General features: G+C 52.8%; 7 protein-coding genes across 7 annotated transcripts; 5 read left to right on the forward strand and 2 right to left on the reverse strand.

Moving 5' to 3' along the window:
- Nucleotides 1-323: 323 nt before the first annotated feature.
- ASPVEDRAFT_310811 (protein phosphatase 2A regulatory subunit RTS1) lies at nt 324-2381 on the forward strand. Its single transcript, XM_040810424.1, has 4 exons — nt 324-1011; nt 1065-1649; nt 1709-1836; nt 1884-2381. Exons 1-4 carry the CDS (start codon nt 442-444, stop codon nt 2239-2241), a joined length of 1641 nt encoding a protein of 546 aa, XP_040671828.1. The 5' UTR covers nt 324-441; the 3' UTR covers nt 2242-2381.
- A 1004-nt stretch (nt 2382-3385) lies between these two features.
- Nucleotides 3386-15524, forward strand: ASPVEDRAFT_310869 (histone acetyltransferase TRA1). The gene is made up of 5 exons (XM_040810425.1): nt 3386-3531; nt 3629-3786; nt 3863-13559; nt 13611-14614; nt 14663-15524. Exons 1-5 carry the CDS (start codon nt 3480-3482, stop codon nt 15350-15352), a joined length of 11601 nt encoding a protein of 3866 aa, XP_040671829.1. The 5' UTR covers nt 3386-3479; the 3' UTR covers nt 15353-15524.
- ASPVEDRAFT_199673 (Saf4/Yju2 family protein) lies at nt 15254-16745 on the reverse strand. Its single transcript, XM_040809292.1, has 2 exons — nt 16557-16745; nt 15254-16494 (listed from the first exon to the last, which is right to left on the reverse strand). The coding sequence occupies exons 1-2, from the start codon at nt 16574-16576 to the stop codon at nt 15696-15698; spliced, it is 819 nt and encodes a 272-aa protein (XP_040671830.1). The 5' UTR covers nt 16577-16745; the 3' UTR covers nt 15254-15695.
- A 353-nt stretch (nt 16746-17098) lies between these two features.
- On the forward strand, nt 17099-19450 carry ASPVEDRAFT_139493 (anaphase promoting complex subunit CDC16; the record flags this gene model as incomplete). The annotated part of the gene is made up of 2 exons (XM_040807584.1): nt 17099-17195; nt 17259-19450. The coding sequence occupies 2 exons, from the start codon at nt 17099-17101 to the stop codon at nt 19448-19450; spliced, it is 2289 nt and encodes a 762-aa protein (XP_040671831.1).
- An 892-nt stretch (nt 19451-20342) lies between these two features.
- Nucleotides 20343-22075, forward strand: ASPVEDRAFT_45487 (uncharacterized protein). Its single transcript, XM_040813300.1, has 2 exons — nt 20343-21369; nt 21436-22075. Exons 1-2 carry the CDS (start codon nt 20400-20402, stop codon nt 21825-21827), a joined length of 1362 nt encoding a protein of 453 aa, XP_040671832.1. The 5' UTR covers nt 20343-20399; the 3' UTR covers nt 21828-22075.
- Nucleotides 22076-22178: 103 nt separating this feature from the next.
- Nucleotides 22179-23762, forward strand: ASPVEDRAFT_64904 (putative cytochrome P450; the record flags this gene model as incomplete). The annotated part of the gene is made up of 1 exon (XM_040815756.1): nt 22179-23762. The coding sequence occupies exon 1, from the start codon at nt 22341-22343 to the stop codon at nt 23760-23762; it is 1422 nt and encodes a 473-aa protein (XP_040671833.1). The 5' UTR covers nt 22179-22340.
- Nucleotides 23763-24016: 254 nt separating this feature from the next.
- Nucleotides 24017-25667, reverse strand: ASPVEDRAFT_310888 (arabinan endo-1,5-alpha-L-arabinosidase). The gene is made up of 3 exons (XM_040810426.1): nt 25321-25667; nt 24649-25131; nt 24017-24496 (listed from the first exon to the last, which is right to left on the reverse strand). Exons 1-3 carry the CDS (start codon nt 25576-25578, stop codon nt 24272-24274), a joined length of 966 nt encoding a protein of 321 aa, XP_040671834.1. The 5' UTR covers nt 25579-25667; the 3' UTR covers nt 24017-24271.
- Nucleotides 25668-25828: the final 161 nt, after the last annotated feature.

Consider the following 25828-nt stretch of genomic DNA (forward strand, 5'->3'; position numbering starts at 1 on the left):
CGAAAGATAATAAGTCGTCGAAAAAGAAGGATTCATCGCAAGCTTCCTCGCAAAATGCGGCCAACTTGGGCATCCACCAAGGCCAACAATCCGCCTCCCCCAACCAGGTCACCCCGACGTCGTCTACCACATCCGTGAATGATATTAGAGGAAAGGCCCCTGAAGATGCTTCGCAAGCGGGAGCGTACCCTCCGGGTCAGTATTATGCCGCGCAGGATGAAGGTGCCGTTAGTCAACCTAACGGAGAACCAGGTACTCCCACAAAGCAAGGACAACCAATGGCTCCTAGTGTGGTGATCAGCCCCAGCGCACCGGTAAGCACTCAATTATAATATAATTCCCTTCTCGTTTGCGTTCTGGTTCGTCATTGTCCTTATTCTTCTTGCTGACCGTGGATCGCTCTGCTTGTAGCATGCCCCCCCTCCCGGTGCCGCCGAGACAATGCCAGGAGATTTGGCTCCTCCTAGGAAGTCTCATGTCTTTGATCGCCTTCAGACGACCCCGAAGGACATGTCGGAGGGTATCCGGACTCCCAAGCGCCAACATTCCTCTCGATTCGATATCTCCGACCAACGCCAGAGGGAATTAGAGAAGCTCCCCGGCTTCCACGAAGTGCCCCCGAACCGTCGCCAAGAACTCTTCATGCAGAAGATCGATCAATGCAATATCATATTCGATTTCAATGACCCTACGGCGGACATGAAGTCCAAGGAGATCAAGAGACTGGCTCTCCACGAGCTCCTGGATTATATTGCCAACAACCGTTCGGTCATCACAGAGCCCATGTATCCTCGCGTGGTTGAGATGTTCGCAAAGAACCTGTTTCGACCTATTCCACCCCCAATCACGCCCCAGGGCGAGGCATTCGACCCGGAGGAGGACGAACCGGTTTTGGAAGTCGCTTGGCCCCATATTCAGGTCGTTTACGAGTTTTTCTTGCGGTTTATCGAAAGTCAGGACTTCAATACAAACATCGCAAAGGCTTACATCGACCATCATTTTGTGCTTCAGGTACTATTCTATCCCCTGGCTGATTTTATGCAAGTGTACTGACTATTCATCAGTTGCTAGAGCTGTTTGACTCCGAAGACCCGCGGGAGCGCGATTTCTTGAAGACCACCCTTCATCGCATTTACGGAAAGTTCTTAAATTTACGCTCATATATTCGACGATCTATCAACAACGTCTTTTTCCAATTCACCTACGAGACCGAGCGATTCAACGGTATTGCCGAGTTGTTGGAAATCCTGGGTTCCATTATCAACGGCTTTGCTCTCCCGCTGAAGGAAGAGCACAAATTGTTCTTGACTCGAGTTTTGCTTCCGATGCACAAAGTCAAGAGCCTCAGCATGTATCACCCACAGCTGGCTTACTGTATTGTCCAGTTCCTCGAAAAGGACTCAACGTTAACAGAAGATGTGAGTTGCCTTTTTTTTTTTTTAGGATATTCCTTCGTACCATTTTCTAACCGCTTTCAGGTGGTCCTCGGTTTGCTGCGATACTGGCCTAAGACAAACAGCACCAAGGAGGTCATGTACCTCAACGAAGTGGAAGACATCTTTGAGGTGATGGACCCGGCTGAATTCGCTAAAGTTCAAGAGCCGCTCTTCCAACAACTGGCCAAGTCGGTTGCAAGCCCTCATTTCCAGGTGCGTACTTATAGTTATTGCTGAGTAATTGCTCAGGAAACTCATCGTTTTTATTCTAGGTCGCCGAGCGTGCGCTCTACTTCTGGAACAATGAATATTTCTGCAACTTGGTCAGCGATAATGTTGAGGTCATTCTGCCAATCATGTTCCCTCCTTTGTTCGAGAATTCCAAGGGCCACTGGAATAGGTACGTGCTTGCTTCTGAATGTGTATGGGCCTACTAACTCTCTGTAGGACCATCCATAGCATGGTTTATAACGCGATGAAGATGTTCATGGAGATTAACCCTCAACTCTTTGACGAGTGCTCGCACGAATACAACGAAAGGCAGAATAGCGCCGACCTGCGCGAAAAGGCCCGACAGAGCCGATGGGAGAAGGTTGCTGAGCGAGCTGCAGCACGCCAGAACGGCGCCCCCTTGCCACCCTCCACGTCGACGGCTGAAATTCCCCTGCAGCTGGACGACATTGATGCTCTCACTCAGGAAAGCCAGAATAAACTACATTCTCTGAAACTGGATGAGCCTAGTCCTGCAAAGGATCGAAGGCCTCGAGAGGGCTCTATCACTTCGGTAAGTGCTGAGCATGTTTAATCGCGGGCTAAGTCATGACGATGAGATCTGCATCCCCTACGCGGAAAATTTTGAATTGTTTTCCTTTTTTGTTATTATCTGCTAAGCGTTTTTCGTTTTATGCACAGAAAGCGTGATTCTAACCTTGGAACGTCCTCTATTCCAGAGACGACGCCGTGGCTCCCTTGAAGGCGGTGGACGGCGACGAAGCAACAGTGGCGGTGGCAGCGAGATTCGAGCTCGGCGTCGAGCAGTTGGGTCTGCGGCGGTAACAGGTTTGTCGCGAAGCAACTCGACGAAATGATTGCTAGTTGGATACTAGTGTCCTCGACGCTGATGAATCTCCCGTGTGTTTATCTCGATGCCCCGCTGTCAATGTTTGCACCACCCATAGCCTTGCATGCTCTCGTCGCCCCATCTTTCCCATCTCTTTTCCTTATTTCAAATTCTTCTTTTGTGTACATGGCTTTTGATATTCTTCTTCTCCGCAAGGCTGGTCAGACCACCGAGCCAGCGGAGATTCTAGTTGGACTATTAGAACTGTGTTCGGGTCTGGAAAACGGGTGCTAATGGCGTTTCTCCTAATCGACATTGATGTCGATGACCTCTTTTTTGATGTTTATAACATGAATACTCAAGGCCTAGCCTGATATTGACGTTCATACCCTTTTTAATTGTAGTCCACACTGGTGAATTTCGCGTTGTACCTGGCACGTGCCCTGAACGTACCTTATAATGTTACTGGCTGTCTAGACGCGACCGCCTTCACTAGCGCGGTGTTCCACGGGGAGGAGAATCATTGATCCGGAAATTACCTGATTAGGCCTAGTGTTTCGTTCGGGGTCTCTGGCCCTGCCCGCGTCCTGTTCACTGCTCTCAGTTCTGGCTTTTGTAGGCGTGGATTTGCGCGATCTTGACTTTGCATTTGAGCTTTCCTTAACCCGCTCAACACCTCTACTCCTACACTCATTTCCTCTAGCCCTCCTTCTTACATCTCCGCTCTCTATATTCAGCTCCGACTTAATTTTTAATGACGTGACGATTCCGCTGCCCTGATCCCGTACTTTCATATGCGACACTTGCCCGTTCCGTGCGAAGATTAGAGCTCGCCTGCAGGTATCGCTCTCCCGCCTATGCCTACCACGCACGTTCGTACGAGCGCGGGCTATTAATTGGAGCCGGCCTGACGGCCTGGCAACTTCTTTTCGTCTTGTTGAACTTGCTGTGAACCCCTCTGGCGAGGGCCAGCCGCAGTAGCCATGGAGCGGAATATTGACATCTATGCCAGCAAGCTGGGGGATGACAAGCTGGGTATGTATATGACCAAAACAAAGCTTGCTGATTGGAAGGGATAGCAAGCAATTCCGCAATATTGCTATAAGCCGGTGCTGACCATACTGTCCTTAAGATGTGAAAATCCGAGCCAATGTTGCTGTCGAATTGCGCGATAGCATCGAGCCCCTCTGCTCGGGTGCAAGCTACCCGATCTTTCTTTCTAAACTATGGCCGGTGTTCAAGAACATCCTGAGCGGTGAACCGGTGTTTACGAATCTGTCTCTGGAACAGGTGAGTTGCGACTGCTTCGTCTGTACCTGCTGGACCGTGTCCCTGGATTGAGACTGACGACTGGGGAATGGGATAGAAATTACGAAATTGCGTCCTCGAAACCTTACACCGACTACCTACGATGTCTCCCGATGTCGAACCGTATGCCTCCGATATGGTTGATCTGTTAATGGACCTGGTGCGGATTGAAAATGAAGAGAATGCGGTTCTGTGTATGAAGACTATAATGGATTTGGAGCGGAATCAGGCGAAGGCGACAGCCGCACAAGTACAACCATTTCTCGAATTGATCCAGGAGATGTTCCAGACGATGGAGCAGGTTGTCCGTGATACATTTGACACGCCGAGTCAAGCGACACCGTCGGGTATGCCCTCGACTCCTGGTACCTCCGCCCCGAATTTCCAGTCCCCTCGACCCAGCTCGCCTGCTACTTCCGTTCCCGACCTCGGCGCCGAACAACAGACATCGAACAATGTCCTGCTCAAAGGCATGCACTCTTTCAAAGTACTTGCGGAGTGCCCGATTATAGTTGTCTCCATCTTCCAGACTCACCGGAACTCCGTATCAACTAATGTCAAGCTCTTTGTGCCATTAATAAAAAGTATTTTGCTTCTTCAAGCAAAGCCGCAAGAGAAGGCCCATGCGGAGGCTGCGGATCAGAAGACCATTTTCACTGGTGTCTGCAAGGAAATCAAGAATCGCGCCGCCTTTGGAGAGTTTATTACACTCCAGGTCAAGACAATGAGCTTCCTCGCATACCTCCTCCGACTCCAGCCGCATCAGTTGCAGGATTTCCTCCCTACCTTACCTTCAGTGGTCGTACGCCTTCTCCAGGACTGCCCACGAGAAAAATCGAGCGCCAGAAAGGAGCTTTTGGTTGCAATTCGACATATTATCAACTGTACCTACCGAAATATTTTCCTCGATAAAATCGACGAGCTTTTGGATGAGCGAACCCTGATTGGTGATGGCCTGACCGTGTATGAGACAATGAGACCTCTGGCCTACAGCATGCTGGCAGATCTCATCCACCATGTTCGGGAACATCTGAGTCGCGATCAGATTAAGCGGACCATCGAGGTGTACACCAAAAATCTTCACGATGATCTGCCTGGGACGAGCTTCCAAACAATGAGTGCCAAGCTGCTCTTGAACATGGCGGAGAAGATATCGAAATTGGAAGACAAGCGAGAAGCCCGCTACTTCCTGTTGATGATCCTTGATGCAATTGGTGACAAATTAGCAGCCATGAACTACCAATTCCCCAACGTTGTGAAGCTGCACAAGCTATACCAAGCCACCAAGAAGGAAGAGCCGGGGCCAGAGAAGTACCTGGCCGACAAGGATCAACCTCCTGATTGGGATGAGATTGATATCTTTTCGGCATCCCCTCTCAAGACGTCAAATCCGCGAGATCGTGGGGCTGATCCGATAGCTGAGAACATCTTCCTTTTCAAGAACTTGATCAACGGCTTGAAGAACATTTTCCACCAGCTCAAGAATTGTAACCCTGACAATGTTCAAATCGACCCTGCGAATGTTCCGATTAATTGGTCTGAAGTGTCATATGGTTACAATGCGGAGGAGGTACGGGTTATCAAGAAGCTTTTCCACGAGGGAGCTCGAGTGTTCAGATATTATGGCGTTGACCAGCCAGAACCAGAGGCTAACTTCTCGTCGCCTTTCGATTTCCTCACTAGCCAGTACACGGCTCCTATGCCACGCGAGGAGAAGGAACTTCTCGAAAGCTTTGGAACAGTCTTCCACTGTATCGACACCGCAACATTTCACGAAGTTTTCCACACCGAGATTCCATACCTTTTCGATCTTATGCTTGAGCATGGGGCTCTACTACACCTACCTCAGTTCTTCTTCGCCAGCGAAGCAACTTCTCCTGCGTTTTCGGGAATGGTCTTGCAATATCTCATGGATCGGATTCACGACGTCGGAACTCCTGATATGGCTAAAGCTAGGATCCTTCTCCGGATGTTCAAGCTGTCTTTCATGGCAGTGACCCTCTTCTCCGCACAGAATGAGCAGGTGCTACATCCCCATGTGTCGAAAATTGTCACCAAGTGTCTGGAACTTTCGGTGACTGCGAGCGAGCCAATGAACTACTTCCTTCTTTTGCGCTCTCTATTCCGCAGCATTGGCGGTGGTCGATTTGAGCTCTTGTACAAGGAAATCCTTCCTCTACTGGAAATGCTTCTCGAGACATTCAACAACCTGCTGCTTGCTGCGAGGAAGCCACAAGAACGGGACCTATACGTTGAGCTCACGCTTACTGTCCCCGCTCGTCTAAGCCATCTCCTTCCGCACCTCAGCTACCTCATGCGCCCCATTGTTGTAGCCTTACGTGCAGAGTCCGACCTTGTGGGACAGGGATTGCGAACACTGGAATTGTGCGTCGACAATCTCACGGCTGATTACTTGGACCCGATAATGGCTCCTATAATGGACGAATTGATGACTGCGCTTTTCGACCATCTCAGACCGCATCCCTATAACCATTTCCACGCGCACACAACCATGCGGATATTGGGAAAGCTTGGTGGGCGCAACAGAAAATTCATGTGCCACCCTCCAGACCTCACTTTCGAACAATATGCAGACGATGCTCCTAGTATTGACGTCAAACTCATCGGCCCTAGTGAAAAGCGGCCTTTCCCCATCGGGATTGGTACAGACCTTGCTGTTGCGAAGTTGATGGAAGTGTCGAAGCACCAGTCGGATGCGTACTATAAGCAGCAGGCGTTCCACCTTATCTCGTCACAGCTCAAACTCTACATCGGATATGAGAATATCCCTGATGACATGGCCTCTCTTCTGCGCCTGCATGCCAATGATTTATTTGAGAGCAAAACTTCTGCAATGGCCGATATCCTTGAAAAATCTGAGCGCTCCAGTTCGATCCCCAAGAAGCTTGGGCAGGAAGGAACATTGAAAAAGCTTCTTAAGGCCTCTATATTTGCGACAACCCTTCCAGACCTTACACAAAGCGCGACTGCATTTGTCGCCGATGTTTGCAAGCACTTCGCCATGGTGGAAGTTGGACGTTCTCTTGCACAGGCTAGACATACCCGCAAGCCCTTTGATGTCTCTTGCGGTGAAGGTGCGGTGTATCTTGACTCTCGGGTTTTCGCTGAAGCCGTCGTCGAATCCCTGTCTTCAGACAATGCCGAGGTTCGCGATGCAGCCAAGGTGGCCCTGCAAGTTCTCAAGGATGCTGCTGTCACCATATTTGGATCCGCTGACAGAGTAACGAAGCTGCCATTCTTCCAGCACCTTGGACGCGTTTTCTGCCATAGCTGCCATAGCGAGGAATGGTTTACCAAAGCCGGCGGTAGCCGCGGTATTCATCTCTACGCCACTGAGCTGGATCTTGGTGACGCTTGGCTTTTTGAGAAGCAGGCAGAATTCGTGCGGGCGTTGACATATGTGGTCAAAGATACACCTCCGGACCTTCCGGCCAGCACTCGTGTACGTGCGCAAGACACACTTGACTTGATTCTCCGAAGATGCTGCAAGAATATGTCCAAGGATGATCTCAAGAACGAGAAAAGCCGTCTCTATTCGCTGTGCGGGTTCTTTGTCTACGAGCTTTCTCATATGAACAAGCATGTCCGTGAAGCGTCTCGTAGGAGTTTCTCCACTATTGCTGAAGTTTTGGGATGTGAAGTGCATGAGCTCATCTTCCCGGTGAAGGATCGTCTTCTGCAATCTATATTCAACAAGCCTCTCCGTGCACTCCCATTCCCGACGCAAATTGGCTTTATTGATGCAATCACCTTCTGCCTGAGCCTTCGCAATGACATTGTTACCTTCAATGAGCCGTTGAACCGCCTCATGCTCGAGTCTCTTGCGCTCGCTGATGCGGATGATGAAAACCTCGCGAGTAAACCAAACGAGTTCAAGAACGCCGAGATGATTGTGAACCTGCGTGTTGCTTGCCTTCGCCTATTGTCAATGGCAATGAGCTTCCCCGACTTTGCCAATTCTACGCAGAACACGAGCCGTGCTCGTATCATCTCTGTGTTCTTCAAGTCACTTTACGTCAGATCACCAGATGTCATTGACGCGGCAAATGCTGGTTTGAGGGATGTTCTTACTCAGACGAACAAGTTGCCGAAGGACCTGCTCCAGAACGGCTTGCGCCCGATCCTCATGAACTTGCAAGATCCGAAGCGGCTGAGCGTGGCGGGTCTTGATGGCCTGGCGAGGCTGCTCACCTTGCTCACCAATTACTTCAAGGTTGAGATCGGAGCGCGTTTGCTCGATCATATGAAGGTCATTGCGGATGATGCTGTCCTCCAAAAGGTCTCATTCAGCCTCGTCGAGCAAAGCCCTCCCATGAAGATTGTGGCAGCCATATTTAACATTTTCCACCTCCTTCCTCCGGCTGCCACTTCTTTCATGGAGCACCTTGTCAACAAGGTTTTGGACTTGGAGGATAAGCTTCGCAGGACTTCGAGCAGTCCCTTCAGAAAGCCTATAGTTAAGTATCTCAATCGGTACTCGAAGGAAGCCCTGTCTTTCTTCTATGCTCGCTTTAAGGATGAGCGGTTTGGGCGCTTCTTCGGACAGGTTCTTACGGACCCGGAAAGTGAGGCCCTTCGTGCTGCAGTTGTTGCAGACACGGATGGCTTCATGACCGCTGCCTTTGGACAGGAGCAGGTTGAGGGCAAGAATACTGCTGCTATCAACGGCATCTATGCTGTCCACGCGATCTCCTCGTACGCGTCCACAAAGAACTGGCTTGTGTCTCATGGGGACCTACGAACCAAGGTCCTTGCTTCTGCGCGAGATCTCCAGCGGAAGCTGCGTGGTGATAAACTTCAACCCACCGAGCGTCTGAGAGTCGAGCAAGCCGAAGATCAAATTATGAAGATCATCACTGTCTACCTGTCGGAGTCGATGCAGGACCTCGACTTCCTCTTCGAGGTTATTGATGGGTTGTCTGCAGGCGATCTCAAGCGGAGTCTTGCATTCCCGAAATTCATTTACCATCACATCATCACCAATGAGTCAATTGACTACCGACGATCTGTGATAATGCGGTGCCTTGATCTCTATGGCCAGCGTTCATGCTCGCAGAAGATGAAGACCTACGCTTTCCGCCACCTTGTCAACCCGATCTTCGCCATGGACGTTCAGTTGACGTGGGGCAGCTCCTCTGATGGGCCGAAGCTGATGGATAAGAGTATGACCGATTCTATCCAGAACCGCCTTTGGAAGCCGCAGGTTGCAGACCTTAGTGAAGAATCAAACCAGGCTGGTGTTGATCACTCCCGCATGGAACTTCTTCAGCTATCTGCACTGCTGATTAAGTATCATTCCGTTACAGTACAAGATTCACGTAAGGATATCATCAAATTCGCTTGGAACTACATTCGTTTGGAGGACATCATCAACAAATACGGCGCCTATGTTCTCATCAGCTATTTCATCGCACATTACGATACACCATTTAAGATTGTTGTCCAGGTATATGTGGCACTCTTACGTGCTCATCAGAATGAGGGCAAAGCACTCGTGACGCAGGCTTTAGACGTCCTTGCTCCTGTTTTGCCTCCTAGGATCCTTTCAGGCGGCCCCCCAACGCAAACACAGGACACAAGGTACCCGCTCTGGGCTAAGTGGCCTCGGCGTATTCTTGCCGAGGAGACTGCCAACCTTCAACAAGTCATGAGCATTTTCCAATTCCTCGTGCGACAACCAGACCTGTTCTATGAATCCAGAGAGCATTTCGTACCTCTTATCGTTCCTTCTCTGAGCAAGATTGCATCTCCGCCAAACAACCCTTCTCACGACAGCAAGAGACTCGCGCTTAACCTGATCAACCTGATCTGGATCTGGGAAGAAAAGCGAGTGAAAGGCAGTGCTGCGCCTACGCAAAATGGTGGACTAGAATCGCCAAACTCGAAAAAGCGTAAATTAGATGACGCCCAGGGCACATCCTCCCCTTCGCCTGCCCTCGCTCCGCCTGGCTCGCGTGAGCGATCTGAATACATGGTCCCTGCTGACCTACGCGCCGCTTTAACAAAGTATCTCATCAACTTCATTACCACATCCAACGATAGGTTCCAGGTGCCGGCCGCCCGGTTCCGTGAGCTTCAATCTTCCAAGACCCAAGGCCCGGTACACTCGAGCGAGATTCAAAAGAAGGCGGTTGGATTGCTCAGGAATCTCATGTCACCACCTTACTGGGGTGACCTGAACATTGAGCTCTACCCGAAGGTTATTGAACCCATCCTTACCCAGGATCGCGGCGATAAGCCTGTTGAGAAGTATATCACGGGTATTGTGAATGCTTTGCAGGTTGTACGCATTCTGATTGCATCCAAACCGGACGACTGGGTTGCTGCTCGCGCCCCTGCCGTCCAGAAACTTTTCGAGAAGCCACTCCGTTCGGACAACCCGGAGGTCCAAGATTCTCTCCACGGCCTAGAGACAGATATGGATATGGACCTCAATCTTCCGCCTCCCGTCCACCGAGTCCTCAGCGCCCTACCAGATGACCAGCCCGAAGACGAAGATGCAATGGATGTTGAAAATTCGCCCTCCGAGTTTGTTACGTACCTCTCTGCGATCGCAACGGAGACTTTATCTGCCAATAACTACATCTCGAGTCTGAATATTCTCTGGACACTTTCCAAGAGCAAACCAGCGGAAATGGATTCCCATATACCGCAAGTCATGAAGATATTCTCGCAGAAATTAGCGAAAGACCATGTCGCAGGCGCCGCCACAAACGGCCAAGCTCAGAATGGGACTAAGCCTGCGGAGGGTGCCCCAGACCCTCAAGAATACGAGATCGGCGTCGACCTCATATTCAAGACAATTGAGTTGATATCCGTCCGTATGTCTCATCTGGGTGAACAACGCCGCCCGTTCTTGAGTGTACTAGCCCAGCTCGTTGAGCGATCGCAGAATGAGGGGCTTTGCACCAAGGTATTGGATATGGTCGAGACTTGGATCTTCCACTCCACTGAATCATGGCCTACCCTGAAAGAGAAGACCGCCGTCCTCCACAAAATGTTACTCTTTGAAAACCGACAGACGCCTGACATGCTACATAAATTCCTTGAACTTGTGATTCGGATTTATGAAGATTCGAAGATTACTCGGACTGAGCTGACCGTGAGGCTTGAGCATGCATTCCTAATTGGCACGCGAGCCAAGGACGTGGAGATGCGTAATCGCTTTATGACCATCTTCGATCGAAGCTTAACACGTCTGGCAAGCTCTCGGTTAAGCTATGTGTTGACTTGCCAGAACTGGGATACACTTTCTGACTCGTTCTGGCTTTCGCAAGCTTCACATTTGATCTTGGGCTCTGTGGATATGACTGCTCCAGCTCGCCTTCATCCTGATGACTTCACGGTGTATCCACTCTCCTTTTTGTTCGGCAATGCGGAGAAGGACCCGCGTCGCGCGGAGATCATGGTCGACAATCAACTGGAGTCATTTATTGCTGAGCGCAAGAGATTCCTTGGTGAAATTGCCGAGGTCAAAGCCCGTGACCTGATCGAGCCCCTTACTCAACTCCAGCACACTGACAACACTACGGCTTACAATATTTGGACGGCGCTCTTCCCGATGTTCTGGTCGATCCTGTCGCGGGAAGACCGCATCGATCTCGAGAAGGGTATGGTGAGCCTCATCACGCGTGAGTACCACCAGAGACAGGTGGATAAGCGACCGAATGTCGTCCAAGCGCTGCTTGAGGGTGTCGTTCGTGCAACTCCTCGCTTCAAGATCCCCCCACACGTTTTGAAATATCTCAGCCGTACCTACGATTCCTGGTATACGGCTGCCACTTATCTAGAGGAATCAAGCATCAACCCGATCATCGACACACCAACTGTTCGTGAGAGCAACCTTGATGCGTTGGTGGAAGTGTATGCCGGCTTGCAGGAAGACGATTTCTTCTACGGTACTTGGCGAAGACGTTGCAAGTTTGTGGAAACCAACGCGGCGCTCTCCTATGAACAACAGGGAATGTGGGATAAATCTCAGCAGCTCTACGAGAACGCCCAAATCAAAGCTCGTTCCGGATCGATGCCATTCTCTCAAGGCGAGTACTATCTGTGGGAGGACCACTGGCTCATTTGTGCACAGAAACTACAGCAGTGGGATATTCTTAGCGACTTCGCTAAGCACGAGAACCTAAACGATCTGCTATTGGAGGCTGCCTGGAGGAATATTGAAAACTGGCAGAGCGAAAACAACAGAGAGCAGTTAGAGTCTCTTGTGAAGTCTGTCTCAGACGCTCCCACTCCTAGGCGAACATTCTTCCAAGCCTTCATGGCACTTTTGCAGTTCCATAACAAGAAGGAGAACATTCAGGAGTTCAACGGTGTTTGCGATGAGTCAATCCAGCTATCCATTCGCAAGTGGCTGCAGCTGCCTAAGAGCATCACCAATGCCCATCTTCCGATTCTGGAGCACTTCCAGCTTCTGGTCGAGCTTCATGATGCGAGCCACATCTGCTCTAGTCTGTCACAGACCAATGAGCGCAACCTCGACACCAAGTCTGCAGAGCTGAAGCTGCTCCTTGGAACCTGGCGAGACCGTCTTCCTAACTTGTGGGATGATATCAATGCCTGGCAAGACCTGGTTACATGGCGACAGCATATCTTCCAACTTATCAACGCAACGTACCTCGGTTTGCTGCCTCCCCAGACGAACAACGTCGCCAGCAACTCGTATGCGTACCGAGGATACCATGAAACAGCCTGGATTATCAACCGCTTTGCTCATGTCTCCCGGAAACACCAAATGCCTGAAGTTTGTATCGCCCAGCTGAGTCGCATTTATACCCTCCCGAACATCGAGATTCAAGAGGCGTTCTTGAAGTTACGCGAACAGGCCAAGTGTCACTACCAAAACCCGAAGGAACTTAACAGCGGACTAGATGTGATTAACAACACGAACCTCAATTATTTCGGTGCGCAGCAGAAGGCTGAGTTCTACACCCTCAAGGGCATGTTCCTTGCCAAGCTGGACCATGTCAACGAGGCCAATGAGGCTTTCGGTGTTGCTCTGTATTATGATTTAAGATTGGCCAAGGCGTGGTCGGAATGGGGTCAGTACAGTGACCAGCGATTCAAGAGCGACCCCAACGACTATGAGCTTGCCAGCAATGCTGTTAGCTGTTATCTTGAAGCTGCTGGACTATATAAGAGTTCGAAGTCCAGAAAACTACTCAGCCGGATCCTATGGCTACTCAGCTTAGATAACGATGAGGGTGCGATCGCGACCGCCTTTGAGAACTTCAAGGGCGAAACGCCTGTGTGGTACTGGATCACCTTTATCCCCCAGTTACTGACAAGCCTGTCGCATCGCGAAGCTCGCCTATGCAAGGCTGTGCTGGTCAAGATAGCCAAATTGTATCCTCAGGCCCTCTTCTTCCTCCTCCGTACCAACCGTGAGGACATGCTCAATGTCAAGAAACAGCATGATCAGAAGCAAGAGAAGCTCAACCGTGCCCGCCAGCAAGCTTCCCCCCAGACCAAGAACACACAGGGGGCGAATGCTACGCAGAACGCAACCGGGACTCCTACGACCCCGGCACAGAGTTCCCCCAACCGAACTCCCAGTCAACAGCCTTCACAGAATCAACCTCAGGCGCAGGGGCAGACGCAGCCTTCTCAGAACCAGGCTCAGCCTCAGCAACAGGGACAACCCCAAGGCCAGGCTCAGGTTAATGGCCAGAGCCCCGCCCAGAAGCCTTCACAGTCTCCCGCTTCTGCCCAAGGTGCCACGCAAGGTCAGCCGCAACAACAGCAAGCACAGGGACAGCAACAGACGAACTTGCAAGTTCCTCAACAAGGGCAACAGCAACAAGGACAACAAGGGCAGCAGACTCAGTCCACACAGAATCAGAATTCTGGAACTGAAGGTGAAAAGGAGCCTCTCAAGAAGCCTTGGGAGTATTCTGATGAGATCATGTCCGGTCTCAAAACGGCATTCCCCTTACTTGCTCTATCGATGGAGACGATGGTCGACCAGATCCACAAGAACTTCAAGTGTCCGCCTGATGAGGACGCATACCGTCTCATCGTCGCTCTGTTGAATGATGGTCTAGCCTATGTCGGTCGCATGCCAGGATCGTACGCGCAGGACTTCAAGCTCCCACCGGCGACCGAAGCGAATATTACCCGATTTGCTGAAACAATTCTCCCAGCTCATATTCGCAAGTCTTTCGAAGCCGACTTTGTCGTCAAGAAACCCACCATGTATGAATACATCCACAAGCTTCGCCGCTGGCGTGACAAGTTCGAGGAGAAGCTTGACCGCCGTCCGCAGATTCAATTCCTCGAGACCTACTCCCCACACTTGAGCGAATTCCGATTCCTCAAGTTCGATGAGGTTGAGATTCCAGGGCAATATCTGCAGCACAAGGATAAGAACCAGGACTTCATTAGAATCGATCGGTTTTTGCCAGACATTGACCTCGTACGCGGTATTGGCGTCTGCCACCGTCGCCTTAAGATCCGTGGCCACGACGGCAGCGTCCACCCGTTCGCCGTGCAACATCCTGCCGCGCGCCACTGCAGACGTGAGGAACGGATCCTGCAACTGTTCCGCATTTTCAATGGAGTCCTGGGCAAACGCAAGGAAAGCCGCCGGCGCAACCTGAACTTCCACCTGCCTCTCATGGTTCCCTTGGCTCCCCACATCCGCTTGGTCCGCGACGACCCGTCATACATATCGATGCAGGGTATTTACGAGGACTACTGCCGACGGGTTGGTTTCAACAAGGACGAGCCTGTTCTGTTTACAATGGAGAAGATGAGAGCATTGGCGGAGACAAAACAGAATGTGAGTAACTTTGTGCCGTTGTATTCGACCCCTACTAACGACTCCCAGCGCACTACCGAACAACAACAAGTTCTTCGGACTGAGATGCTCACGGCCATCCAAGAGAAATGGGTCCCCCCTACAATGGTTCTGGACTACTTCCAGAAGACCTACCCCAACTTTGCGGACTTCTGGCTCTTCCGCCGCCAGTTCGCTTATCAATACGCGGCAATTGCCTTTATGACCTATATGATGCACATGGGCAACCGGTATCCGAACAAGATCATGATATCGCGCTCGACTGGTGACATTTGGGGATCTGAGCTTATCCCTATCATCAACCCGAACAAGGCTTTCTTCTACAATCCAGAGCAAGTGCCTTTCCGTCTCACCCCCAATATCCAGACCCTGATGGGCCCAATTGCAACTGAAGGTCTCTTCGCCTGCGCAATCATGGCTATTGCGCGCTGCCTGACAGAGCCGCGTCATGAGCTCGAGCAGCAGCTCAGCATCTTTGTTCGTGATGAAATGATGTTCTGGGCCACTACCCATCACCGTGATCGCGGCGTCCTCTCCGCGCAGCAACTTCGGGACTTGGTTTACAACAATAGCGATATCATTGTCAACAGGGCCGTCAGCCTTGCCAGCCCACCGGAAGGCAACCTGCCCGCGAACCAAACCACCATTGATCTCATCTCCAAGGCTGTGAACCCGCAGCACCTGGCCAACGGCGATGCTCTGTGGATGCCATATCTCTAAGCTCGTTGTACCTCTTCTCCATTGTTTAGTTTGGCGTTTTGTTGTTCAGGTCGGCTTGCAAATACTGCAGCTTGTTTAGTTAGGGAAGGTTTTCTTATAAAGGTCTACTCCAGTTCTAGCGTGGCGCTTTGGGAAATTGTTACGGTGCAACGAAACTGTTTTTTCTTTTCCTTTTACTTCTTATATGTTTTATTTATGTTTATTGCACTTTGAGTATGTATGCTATGATTGAGTAGTCATAATACCCGGTTTATTTTAGAAAATGCTGTTAATCATAAACTATCTTCCCATCGTATATGCCCTTTGAACGCCTGTAGCTTGAATAAATAGAGCAATGGATATCTTATACTAACGACGGCTTCGCCTTCTTCTTAATGCCCAGGCTGTTTGGTGGTTGCTTCTTCGGTTTCTTAACTCGTGCGAATGAAGGTGGCGGCGCTGGGACCGGAGCCTGCTCTGGTGTCGATTCATCCTCCACCAACCGCTTCACCTTTTCCCCGGTCTCAGTCATGAAAGCCTTTCGCGCCGCTTCCTCGTCTTCCTGCTGAGCCTTCAACGCCGCCTCATCCACCTGATTCTGCACATTAGCAAAAGCCACCTCATCCCCCGTCGCCTCATTGCGCTCAATCCTCGCATTCCTCGTCCGAATCTCATCCAAGGCATCGGCAATCGCCATTTCTCGCTTCGAATCTAACATCTTCTCCTCCAGCTCCGCCATCTTATCCCGCTCCAGCTGCTCCTGCTCCTCCCCTTCCTCCTTCTCCAAGCGGTCCAAAACCTCCTGCTCGGTCTCATCCTGATTATCCGCCTTGGAGTCGCGCCACGGCTCAAAGTTCCTCTTCGCCCCCTTCTCCGCCCGATAGTCCATATTCTTTGGATCTGTCAGGAACGTGATCTCTCCACTGCATCGCGTGCACCGGATATAGAATCTGTAGATCGGGATCGAGAAGTACTTTTCCTCCGTTGTTTCCTTGCGCGCGTTGAACTTGCGACCGCGGTAGATAAATTCACCGCACTGTGTACATTTCATCGAAAACGGGGCCATCAGACGGACGGTGATTACTTTCGGACCTTGCGACCGGAGGTGTTTCGGCGTGCGGGTTATCGCCGACGGATCGAAGTCCGGGGGATAGTACTTCGTTCTGTGTTTGTTAGTAAAGATATTCTCAATACGGAGATTGGCCAATATAGTAGGAGCACGTACAAGACCTTTCGTTCAGACATGGCTGCGGGTTTGGGTGGTAGTTGCTGCTGATGAGTGAGAATTGAAGATGCGATGCGATTACCTATATGGGCAGGTCACGTGGTGGCAACTGAAGCACCAAGAGAAGTCGTCTTTGTTCTAAAACCACGAGGATTCGGTATGAATTGAAATGAGAAATGGGACCAGTTGAATGAGTGCAAAGTGTAAATCCTTCAATACTTCTAAATAGCTATGTCCTGGTGAAGAATCCAGCTCGGTCACGTGTTGCTATCCGAAAAAAGCAGCGACAAAAGACGCGGGGAATTAAACGACATTTGACGCCGATAAGACCGCGCGAGGGTCTAATTGCAGCATTCGACCCAATTCCCTCCTTCTGCTGCTGTTATTCGATTTTACGGTAGGACTATTCCTGTCCTCTCTCGTTTCCTACGTCCTACCGCACCGTTGACCTCCGAACCTCTATTTGTTTACACGCCTTGCCCAGTCGCCCATGCCGCAGCCCAACTTCGCCTGCCCACCTTCTCGTTCCCTACGCACTGGTTATGGAGAATTTTTTGCGCGTCTGGCGACAGCAGGCGAAAGTTCGTGGCCAGTACGATGCGGCCATTTTTATCGGAGACAAAGTCCTTGCGTTGACAAGTGAGCTCTTCTAACCGCTGCGGTAACCGACAATGTATTAACCTAACCATATTGCATTGGTAGACAGCGACGAGGACGCTCTTTGGCTAGCTGAAGTGCATTTTTCAAATAACAACTATACCCGGGCCCTTGCCCTCCTCTCCCGTCAAGACCTCATCTCGCGGAGCACCGCCTGCCGCTACCTTGCTGCACACTGCTACATCAAACAAGGACAGTACGAACAGGCCTTGTCGGTGCTCGGCGACCAGAACCCAACCCACCTCTTCCGAAGCAGCAACAGCCGCCGCAAGCTTCAACACGTCAATGGGCAAAGTCGTATAACCCTCCGCAACGGGAGATCTGCTGCGTCGCGCATCGACCGCACGGAAGAACGAGAGCGCGAAGATGCTGGGAACATTCGATACGAGGCGGGGATGTGCTACCTTCGAGGCCTCTGCTTCGCGAAGCAGAATGCATTTGATCGTGCGCGTGATTGCTACAAGGATGCCGTACGGATTGACGTGCAGTGCTTCGAGGCCTTTGACCAACTAATGAAGAATTCGCTCATGTCGCCGGCTGAGGAGCTGGAGTTTCTCGAGTCCCTGGACTTTGACTCTATTACAGGGGCTGACGCGCCTATTTCGCAAGAGGCGGCGGACTTCACGAAGATGCTGTACACCACTCGTTTATCGAAATACTCATCCCCAGCCGTTTTGACCGATGCAACCGAAACACTGTCGACCCATTACAGACTGTCTGAGAACCCGGACATACTTCTTTCCCGGGCGGAGGCTCTCTACACCCAGTGCCGATTCGCGGAAGCGCTAGAACTGACCTCTTCCATCCTTTCCACATCGCGATCGTCTTTGTCGGCGCAGGCCAGCTCCGCAGGTCAAAGCCACTTGGGCCACTCTCCCGCTGTATATCCTCTACATTTGGCATGTCTATACGAAACCGGGGCTACAAATGCCCTATTCCTCCTCTCACATACGCTCGCCGACCATTCCCCCGAAGAATCATACACCTACCTCGCTATTGGGGTATACTACCTGTCGGTGTCGAAAATCGCAGAGGCACGGCGTTTCTTTTCCAAGGCGTCGCTGTTGGATCCGCATTCAGCGCCAGCATGGATCGGGTTTGCACACACGTTTGCAGCAGAGGGGGAGCATGACCAGGCGATTGCTGCCTACAGTACGGCAGCGCGACTGTTCCAGGGTAGCCACCTGCCCCAGCTATTCCTCGGGATGCAGCACCTGGCGTTGAATAACATGTCACTTGCTCAGGAGTATCTGTGCGCGGCCTATTCGATGTCCACAGGAACAGCAGCGGGCACGGTTCCCTCGATACCCTCGGTGCCGTCCTCTGAGTTGTCGCCTCTGGGCGGAGATCCTCTGGTATTGAACGAGCTCGGCGTCGTTCTCTACCATCAAAACCACCTCGAAGGAGCGGTTGACTTATTCCGTCAGTCGCTCGTGTTAGCAACGTCTCTAAAATGCGAGCCCGGCGCATGGGTTGCGACACGGGCGAATCTTGGACATGCCTTGCGGCGATTAGGGAGGTATCCCGAGGCACTGGATGAGTTTGACGAGTGTTTACGAATTGGTTCAGGCGGTGCAAGTCTTGGGTACAGCCCGTTCCTTGGCGGGAGTGGAGGAAATGCGTCTGGGGTGGTCTCATCAGGTGTGAGTGGTTACGAAGAGCGCGGCCTGATAGGATCACTCTATACAGCGCGTGGGCTTGTCCTTTTGGAGTTAAACCGCACCATGGAAGCAGTCACATCCCTACACGAGGCAGTGCGTGTGCTGGGAGCGAGCGGTGGCGGTGACGCAGCAGGTGGGGCAGGCGTTGCTGGGACGCTCCTGTCGCGGGCACTGGAGATTTGGGCACTGGAAACCAACGAGACAGAGGCTGCCATGTCAGAAGACGGCAACCGAGCGGCCGTGCGGAGTTCAACACGGTCATCGCGCGACAAGGGCAAAAGCAGGGTATCGCGGCGACGGATAGCTGCCGATGACTCTTACACGGAGGAATGGACGGACGAGGTCGCGCAGGGTGGAGTGCAAAGCGAGGCAGACGGATTTCCAGGGTTGACGACGGACACAGTGGAAGAAACAATCGAGATGGAGCTGGATCAGGACGCTGAACGACTTCTTCGCGACTCTGTGGACCGGGTACGCGGGGTACAGCGACGACAGGGACACCCAACGGCGAGTAGCCCGGAAACTGAGATGCATCCGCGAGCGCGGGCAAAAGGGCGAGTAAACCTACGGGCGTGATAGTATTTTTATTATTGGACTTTGGATTTGGACAGAGCAGGCACAGGACTGGCACAGGACTAGATGTGCGACGGCGTTGTGACCGGGCGTTTTGGCCTTGCATGGATGGCGTAATAGTGAACAGACAATAAATACACGTTCTACCAAGCAGGCGGGCAATTGGACAAGATAAACCAAGAACAAAAAGCAGGGCAGCGGCAGGTATGCCTGTATTCGGGCGTGGTATAGTCAAGCATCTTACTCCGCCCAGGGCATGAGGCTCTTTCCACGGGACCGCAGCCCTGGTGGTTCCAGAATTGAACCAGCCAGTCGAGACAGGGCTTGGCGTGGCCTGAGGCAGCGGTCGGGGGCGCACAACTTCCCTGTCTGGTCACGCCCAACAGCGGCGGGTGCTGTGATTGAGTGCTGACGAGGCAGTGGGAGTGGGGCCGGTTTGGGGGCCAGATTTGACAGCCAACCAGCGAGTGCACAGCGCAGCCCAATGCAGACCCCTTCCTGCTGCTCCACTTGGTGCGTAACCGGCCAAGTAATGATATGACACTCGCTTGGGTGTCACTTTGAGGGTATCCTCATTCATCATGAGTATAGTCGTGGAACAGACAATGATTTCATGTAGTAGAGAACTGTAATAAGCCACGGTATGCGGCTGGGAGTTGGGAAGCTGCCAGTGCAGACAGTGAATGGCGTCATGAAACGCCACCAGGGCCGAGCCAGATGGCCACTTGGACCGCTTCTGGTCCGCCCGATCGTCGCGATTGTCGCTCGCTCCGCCCCCTTGACCACACCAGTCACTCTTGGGTGAATGTGGGAAGATCTGGAAACAATTGCGAGTTCAAAATGGGAAAGCGCCCTTGAGTGCGTCAGTCCTCAGTCTCCAGTCTTCACTTGTCCCTCTCCCTCCCTCCCTCTCTCTCTCTCTCTCTCTCTCTCTCGCCCATGCCCAGCAACCATGCTGTCGCGCGCAAACCGGCTCAACGGTAGCCTGCTGCGGATCCTATTCTTCCTCTGTGTGCTCAGCTTCGGCGCCGGCGTCGTGCTCTGGTACACCATCAACTCCGACCGCGAATTCCTCCACCCCATCCTCACCCAAGTCATCCCCGCCGGACACTGCGCGTGCGAGTCCGCCACCATCTTCGAGTGCAGCACATGCCTCACCTGCTCACACCAGGACACAACCCCAGCAACGTCAGCGGCCGAATCGGGCAGCGAAACTTGGGAATTCGACTACAACCGCGACGGCCAGAACGTCGGGCTCAGTAATAGCCAGTGCAATGCCGCGTTCCCAGGCCTATTCGAGGACGTCACCCGGGCGGGCAAATACTGGAAGAAACAAGGGGGTCTCTCGACCGCCGAACTAGACGCGATTCCTCTGAATCAGGGGATGGGCCGTGCAAGGATCGCCAACGGGCAGCTGTATGTGCTGGCCACCCGCGCGATGGGCGAGGACCACCGCCGGAAAATCGTGGCGGCGTTGAGCGCGATGCACCGGGCGCTGGCGGCGGACGAGAAGCGTGCGACCAGGCCGACGATTGAGTTTGTTTTCTCGGTCGAGGATAAGCTCTCGGATGTTGCGAGTGCGGAGCACCCTGTTTGGACACTGGCAAGGACACCTGGGGAAGAGGCGGCTTGGTTAACGCCGGATTTTGGATACTGGTCTTGGGACCACCTGCAGACGTCGATTGGGCCGTACGATGAGGTTGTTGAACAGGCTGCGGAGTATGATCAGCCTTGGGAGGAGAAGGATCCACGACTGGTATGGCGAGGGAAGCCGAGTTTCGCACCGAAGCTGCGTAGAGCGTTGATGGATGCGACGCGAGGGAAATCGTGGGCGGACGTGCAGCCGGTGGACTGGAAGACCAAGTCCAATGTGCTGAAGATGGAGGAGCACTGCAAGTACATGTTTATTGCGCATGTGGAGGGTATGTCATCTTTATTTTTCTTTTCTTTCTTTTCTTTTCTTTTTTTACACCGCTAATAATTCCCAGGACGGTCGTACTCGGCGTCGCTTAAATACCGCCAGGCGTGTCGATCGGTCATTGTCGCACACCAGCTGCAGTACATCCAACACCACCACTACCTGCTCGTCTCGTCTGGCCCGCAGCAGAACTACGTCGAGGTCGCACGAGACTTCAGCGATCTGGAAGCGCACCTCGAGCCGCTGGTCGCGGACCCCAAGCAGGCAGAGCGCATCGCGGACAACAGCGTGCGCACGTTCCGCGAGCGATACCTGACGGCGGCGGCAGAGGCGTGCTACTGGCGGTCGCTGTGGGATGGATATGGCGATGTCTTCAACGCCAGCAGCGAGCGGCGCGGGCTGCGATACGAATCGTTCATCCTGCAGGAGAGCGAGAAGATGTTTGACTTCAATAGACCTTAGACAAATACTGTAATAACTTAATGATGATATGGCATTAGTAATACGCTCTCGTACCGCTCTCCTGATTTCTTATTTCCTTCGACCCAGACAGCCCACCGACTAGCAGCTTGCACGGGCTGACGGGGTCGCAATCGGCAGCTCTCAGCCAGCCAGCGTCGTGTGTCCATCCCCAGCGCAGACTCTGCAGCCACCGCCCCCACGGCGCCGCCTGTCACTCGCTGCTGGATCGCGCGCATCTCACCACGGACGCGGACGAACCCATGATCTGTGCGACGATCCCTTGGCTGGCCAATGGCCTGGTCTGCCGCTCAATTGGCAATGATGCTGAAGACGCGATGGCTGGGACACGGCGAATCAGCAGAGAGCCATTCGTGAGCTGCTGCATTCTCGAGCAGCAAGCTCAGCTTAGCTGCGAGCTGTGGTTTAAAGCCTGTGCTCCTAGCTGCCGGCTGGATCCATGGTTCACTTTATCTAATTGTTCTTAATACTTGTGTTACTGTTTGTTTGTTGACAATGCCCTCCCCAATCCCCCAGCCAAAAGGCCTCCCCATCCTGGGCAATCTCTTCTCGCTCGACTCGAAAAACCCCTGGGGCTCCTTCAACAAGCTGGCCACTGCGCCCTCCAACAGACCCATCTTCAAAATCTCCATTCTCGGCCACGACATCGTCTTCGTCACCTCGGCCAAGCTGCTCGAGGAGATCTGCGATGAAACCCGCTTCCGCAAGTGCGTCGCAGGCCCCATTATCCAGATCCGCGCCGCTGTCCACGACTCGCTCTTCACAGCCCTCCACAGCGAGAATGAGATCTGGGGCATCGCGCACCGCATCATGGCGCCCCTCGTCACCCCAGAGGCCGTCGAGGGCATCTTCGGCGACATCCGCGACACCACGGCCGACCTGATCAAGAAATGGACCGCCTCGGCCAACCAGCGCGTCAACGTCACCAACGACCTCGACCGCAACAACCACGAAGCCAACATGGCCGCCTTCTTCCACCAGAAGCTCTCCATCATGAACGTCGCCGCCGGCAAAGAACCCGCCGTCATCGCAGCCAACCAGAACGCCACGACCGAAGCCGTCAAGCGCGCCTCGCGCCCCAAATTTCTCACCTGGCTGCTCGGCCACCAGAAGAAATTCGACGCCGACATTAAGATCATGCGCGACTACGGCGCCGAGATCGTGCGCAAACGCCGCGACGCAGAAGCCGACCCTAGCGTCGAAACACCAAAGGACATGCTGCACGCCCTCATGCACGGAGTAGACAGCGAAACCGGCAAAACACTCAGCGAATCCCAAGTCCTCGACGAAATCATCAACATCTTCATCGGCTCCGCAACAGCACCCAACCTCCTCTCCTTCGGTCTCTACTACCTCGCCAACAACCCCGAGGCCGTGAAGAAGGCACGCGAGGAGCTCGACGCCGTCGTCGGCGACGGCCGCTGGGAACACGAACACCTCTCCAAGATCCCATACACGGAAGCCGTGCTCCGCGAGACACTCCGCCTCAGCGCCACCGCGCCCGGGTTCAACATCGAGCCGATCCCAAGCGACGGGAACGAGCCTGTGCTCCTCGCGGGCGGGGAGTACCAGGTCCCGCGAACGCAGCCGCTGATTGCCCTACTGACCGCCGTGAACCGGGACCCCGAGGTATTCGAGGATCCCGAGGCATTCAAGCCCGAGCGGATGGTGGGCGAGAAGTACGATGCGCTGCCGTCGGGCGTGAAGAAGGGCTTTGGCAATGGCAAGCGCGCGTGCTTTGGGACGCGGTATGCGTGGGAGTGGAGTTTGCTGGTGCTTGCGGCGCTGATCAAGGACGTGGACTTTAAGCTTGCGGACAAGGGGTACAAGACAGACAATGCGGGCGTGAACTATAACGGGGCGTTTAGCACGAGGCCGATTGGGTTCTTCTTGAGCACGAGTCCGAGACAGAAGTGACTCTCTGCGTTGGATTTGGGTCGGTCGAGATTGGATCTGAATCTTTCCAAGTTGAATGTTAGCCGGTGACTGCTTAACTGCTTAATGATCAGGGGGGAACCGTTAATTGTGAGCCAGGCGGAGGAACTGTTAATGATGACCAGGGGAATAATGACTGCATGATACTCCGTACTGGTTGGTTAAATAGTGCTTAATGAGACTGAAGAACAAGACTGAAGAATGAAAATGTATTCCCGCAATGCAATTACCAGTATCAACAATATTAAACAATTAACAGTTCTAACGATGGTATGTATGGGTATCACAACCGATGCGAACTTCGAAGCCCGTCCAGTCGACCGTCAGTCCTCGCCCCAGTCTCCATTCCAAACGAAGCGAACAATGCAATTAATAATGCAACGCAGGGTTAGTAAGTATGTACCCAAAGTGTCCGTACGCAAGTATGTATATAGACCACTCCAAACGAATGTAATCATCTCAACCACAACGCAACGTCCTCCACGACATGTTTATACGGTAGGCCAGCCATCAGCCCACTTCAGTACATTCCACCCGAACTGGAACTGCGACTTGTCCAGCCCGATGTTCTTGTTTGCGTAGTGGTAGTACAGCGTCAGGCCGCGCTGCTTGTCCGTGAACACGCCCTGGCCACCGGGGCCGTACACAAGGTCGTGCGAGGCCAGCAGCGTCGTGCCACCGTTGTCGTTCAGACATGAGCGGCCCTCACGGTCAACCTGCACATGTTAGCCATGACTCTTTGAAATGGGCAAAGATGTTAAAAAAAAAAAAAAAAAAAAATGATACATCAATCAAAAAGAAATTTTCAAAATCATCCTTTCCATTTAGTGTNAAAAAAAAAAAAAAAAAAAAAGGAGGGGGAGCATACAAAACCACCCGTCGCATCACGGCTCCGGCAAACATTAATGCGATACTCCTCGCCCTGAGCCGGGGGCCGATTAATATAATCCGCAGCCTGCCCACTCGAGAACGTCAAGTAATACCATCCTTGGCGATAAAAGACAAAGCCGGCCTCGATGGCATGCTGGCCCGTGCTGTTGTAAGCGATCTGGTTGGCCTGGGCGCCATCGGCAATGGCGAGCGGGCCCTTGAGGTCGACGGTGTGGATGCCGTTCCAGTAGGAGCCGAAGACGAGGACTTGTTTTCCGCCGACGGAGATCCAGTTTGCGTCGATCGCGTTGTAAGGACCGCCCTCCTCTGAGCGGAAGACGCCGCCGTGGTCTTTCCAGCTCCCGGGCTGGAGGTTGGGGGATGAGGCGACGCCGATGATGCTGTTGCGCGAGCCCAGCGTTGAGACGGAGTAGTACATGTAGTATGTCTTTGAGCCTTCGTCGTAGTGGATATCGGGGGCCTGCACCAGCGAATTAGTAATTGAACATCAAACAATTGGATAAACGACCGGCCAAGATTCATGTTCATGATGATCTCGTGCGGGGAGAGTCGGGGGCGATTAGGGCTAACTCCGCAAACAGAACCAAGGACGAAAACAGGAACCAAAAAAACAGACAACCAAAACGAAAGTAGAGAGAGAGTAACGTACCCATAGGTTGCCGCTCCCAGGATGATCAACACTCGATCCACCAGGCAGTGCCTCGCCGACTGCCTCCCACGGCCCCGTCAGCTGGTTGGAGGCGTGGATGTGAATGCCGTTGCCCGTCGAGTAGCGGAAGTACCGCCCGTCTGACACGCGCTGGTAGAAGCCTGGATCGTGAGCCCAGCAGTCGCCCTTGCACTCGCCGGGGCCGGCGTACTGCGCAAGAGCTGAGCCCGCGAGGGCGAGGAGGGAGAGGAACTTCATCGCGGTGACGGTGCGAAACAAAGCAATCAGTGATTAAGTGGCGGAGACAAGACGGCGGACCAGTTTATAATAAAGTATAAGAATAGAGGGGAGTGCAAGGGCCGACGGGAATGAAGGAATCCTCGGAATGGGCGACGGCATGTCTTTCTTATACATCCATCGACAATCCACACTACTCCTAGCCCGTCGCTCGCCCATTTCTCGGCTGCCAACTAGGCTGCTCTCGATCTAGAGTGCCGGAAACGTCCCG

This window comes from Aspergillus versicolor, assembly GCF_001890125.1.
Source record: "Aspergillus versicolor CBS 583.65 unplaced genomic scaffold ASPVEscaffold_10, whole genome shotgun sequence".
Lineage (NCBI taxonomy): Eukaryota > Fungi > Ascomycota > Eurotiomycetes > Eurotiales > Aspergillaceae > Aspergillus > Aspergillus versicolor.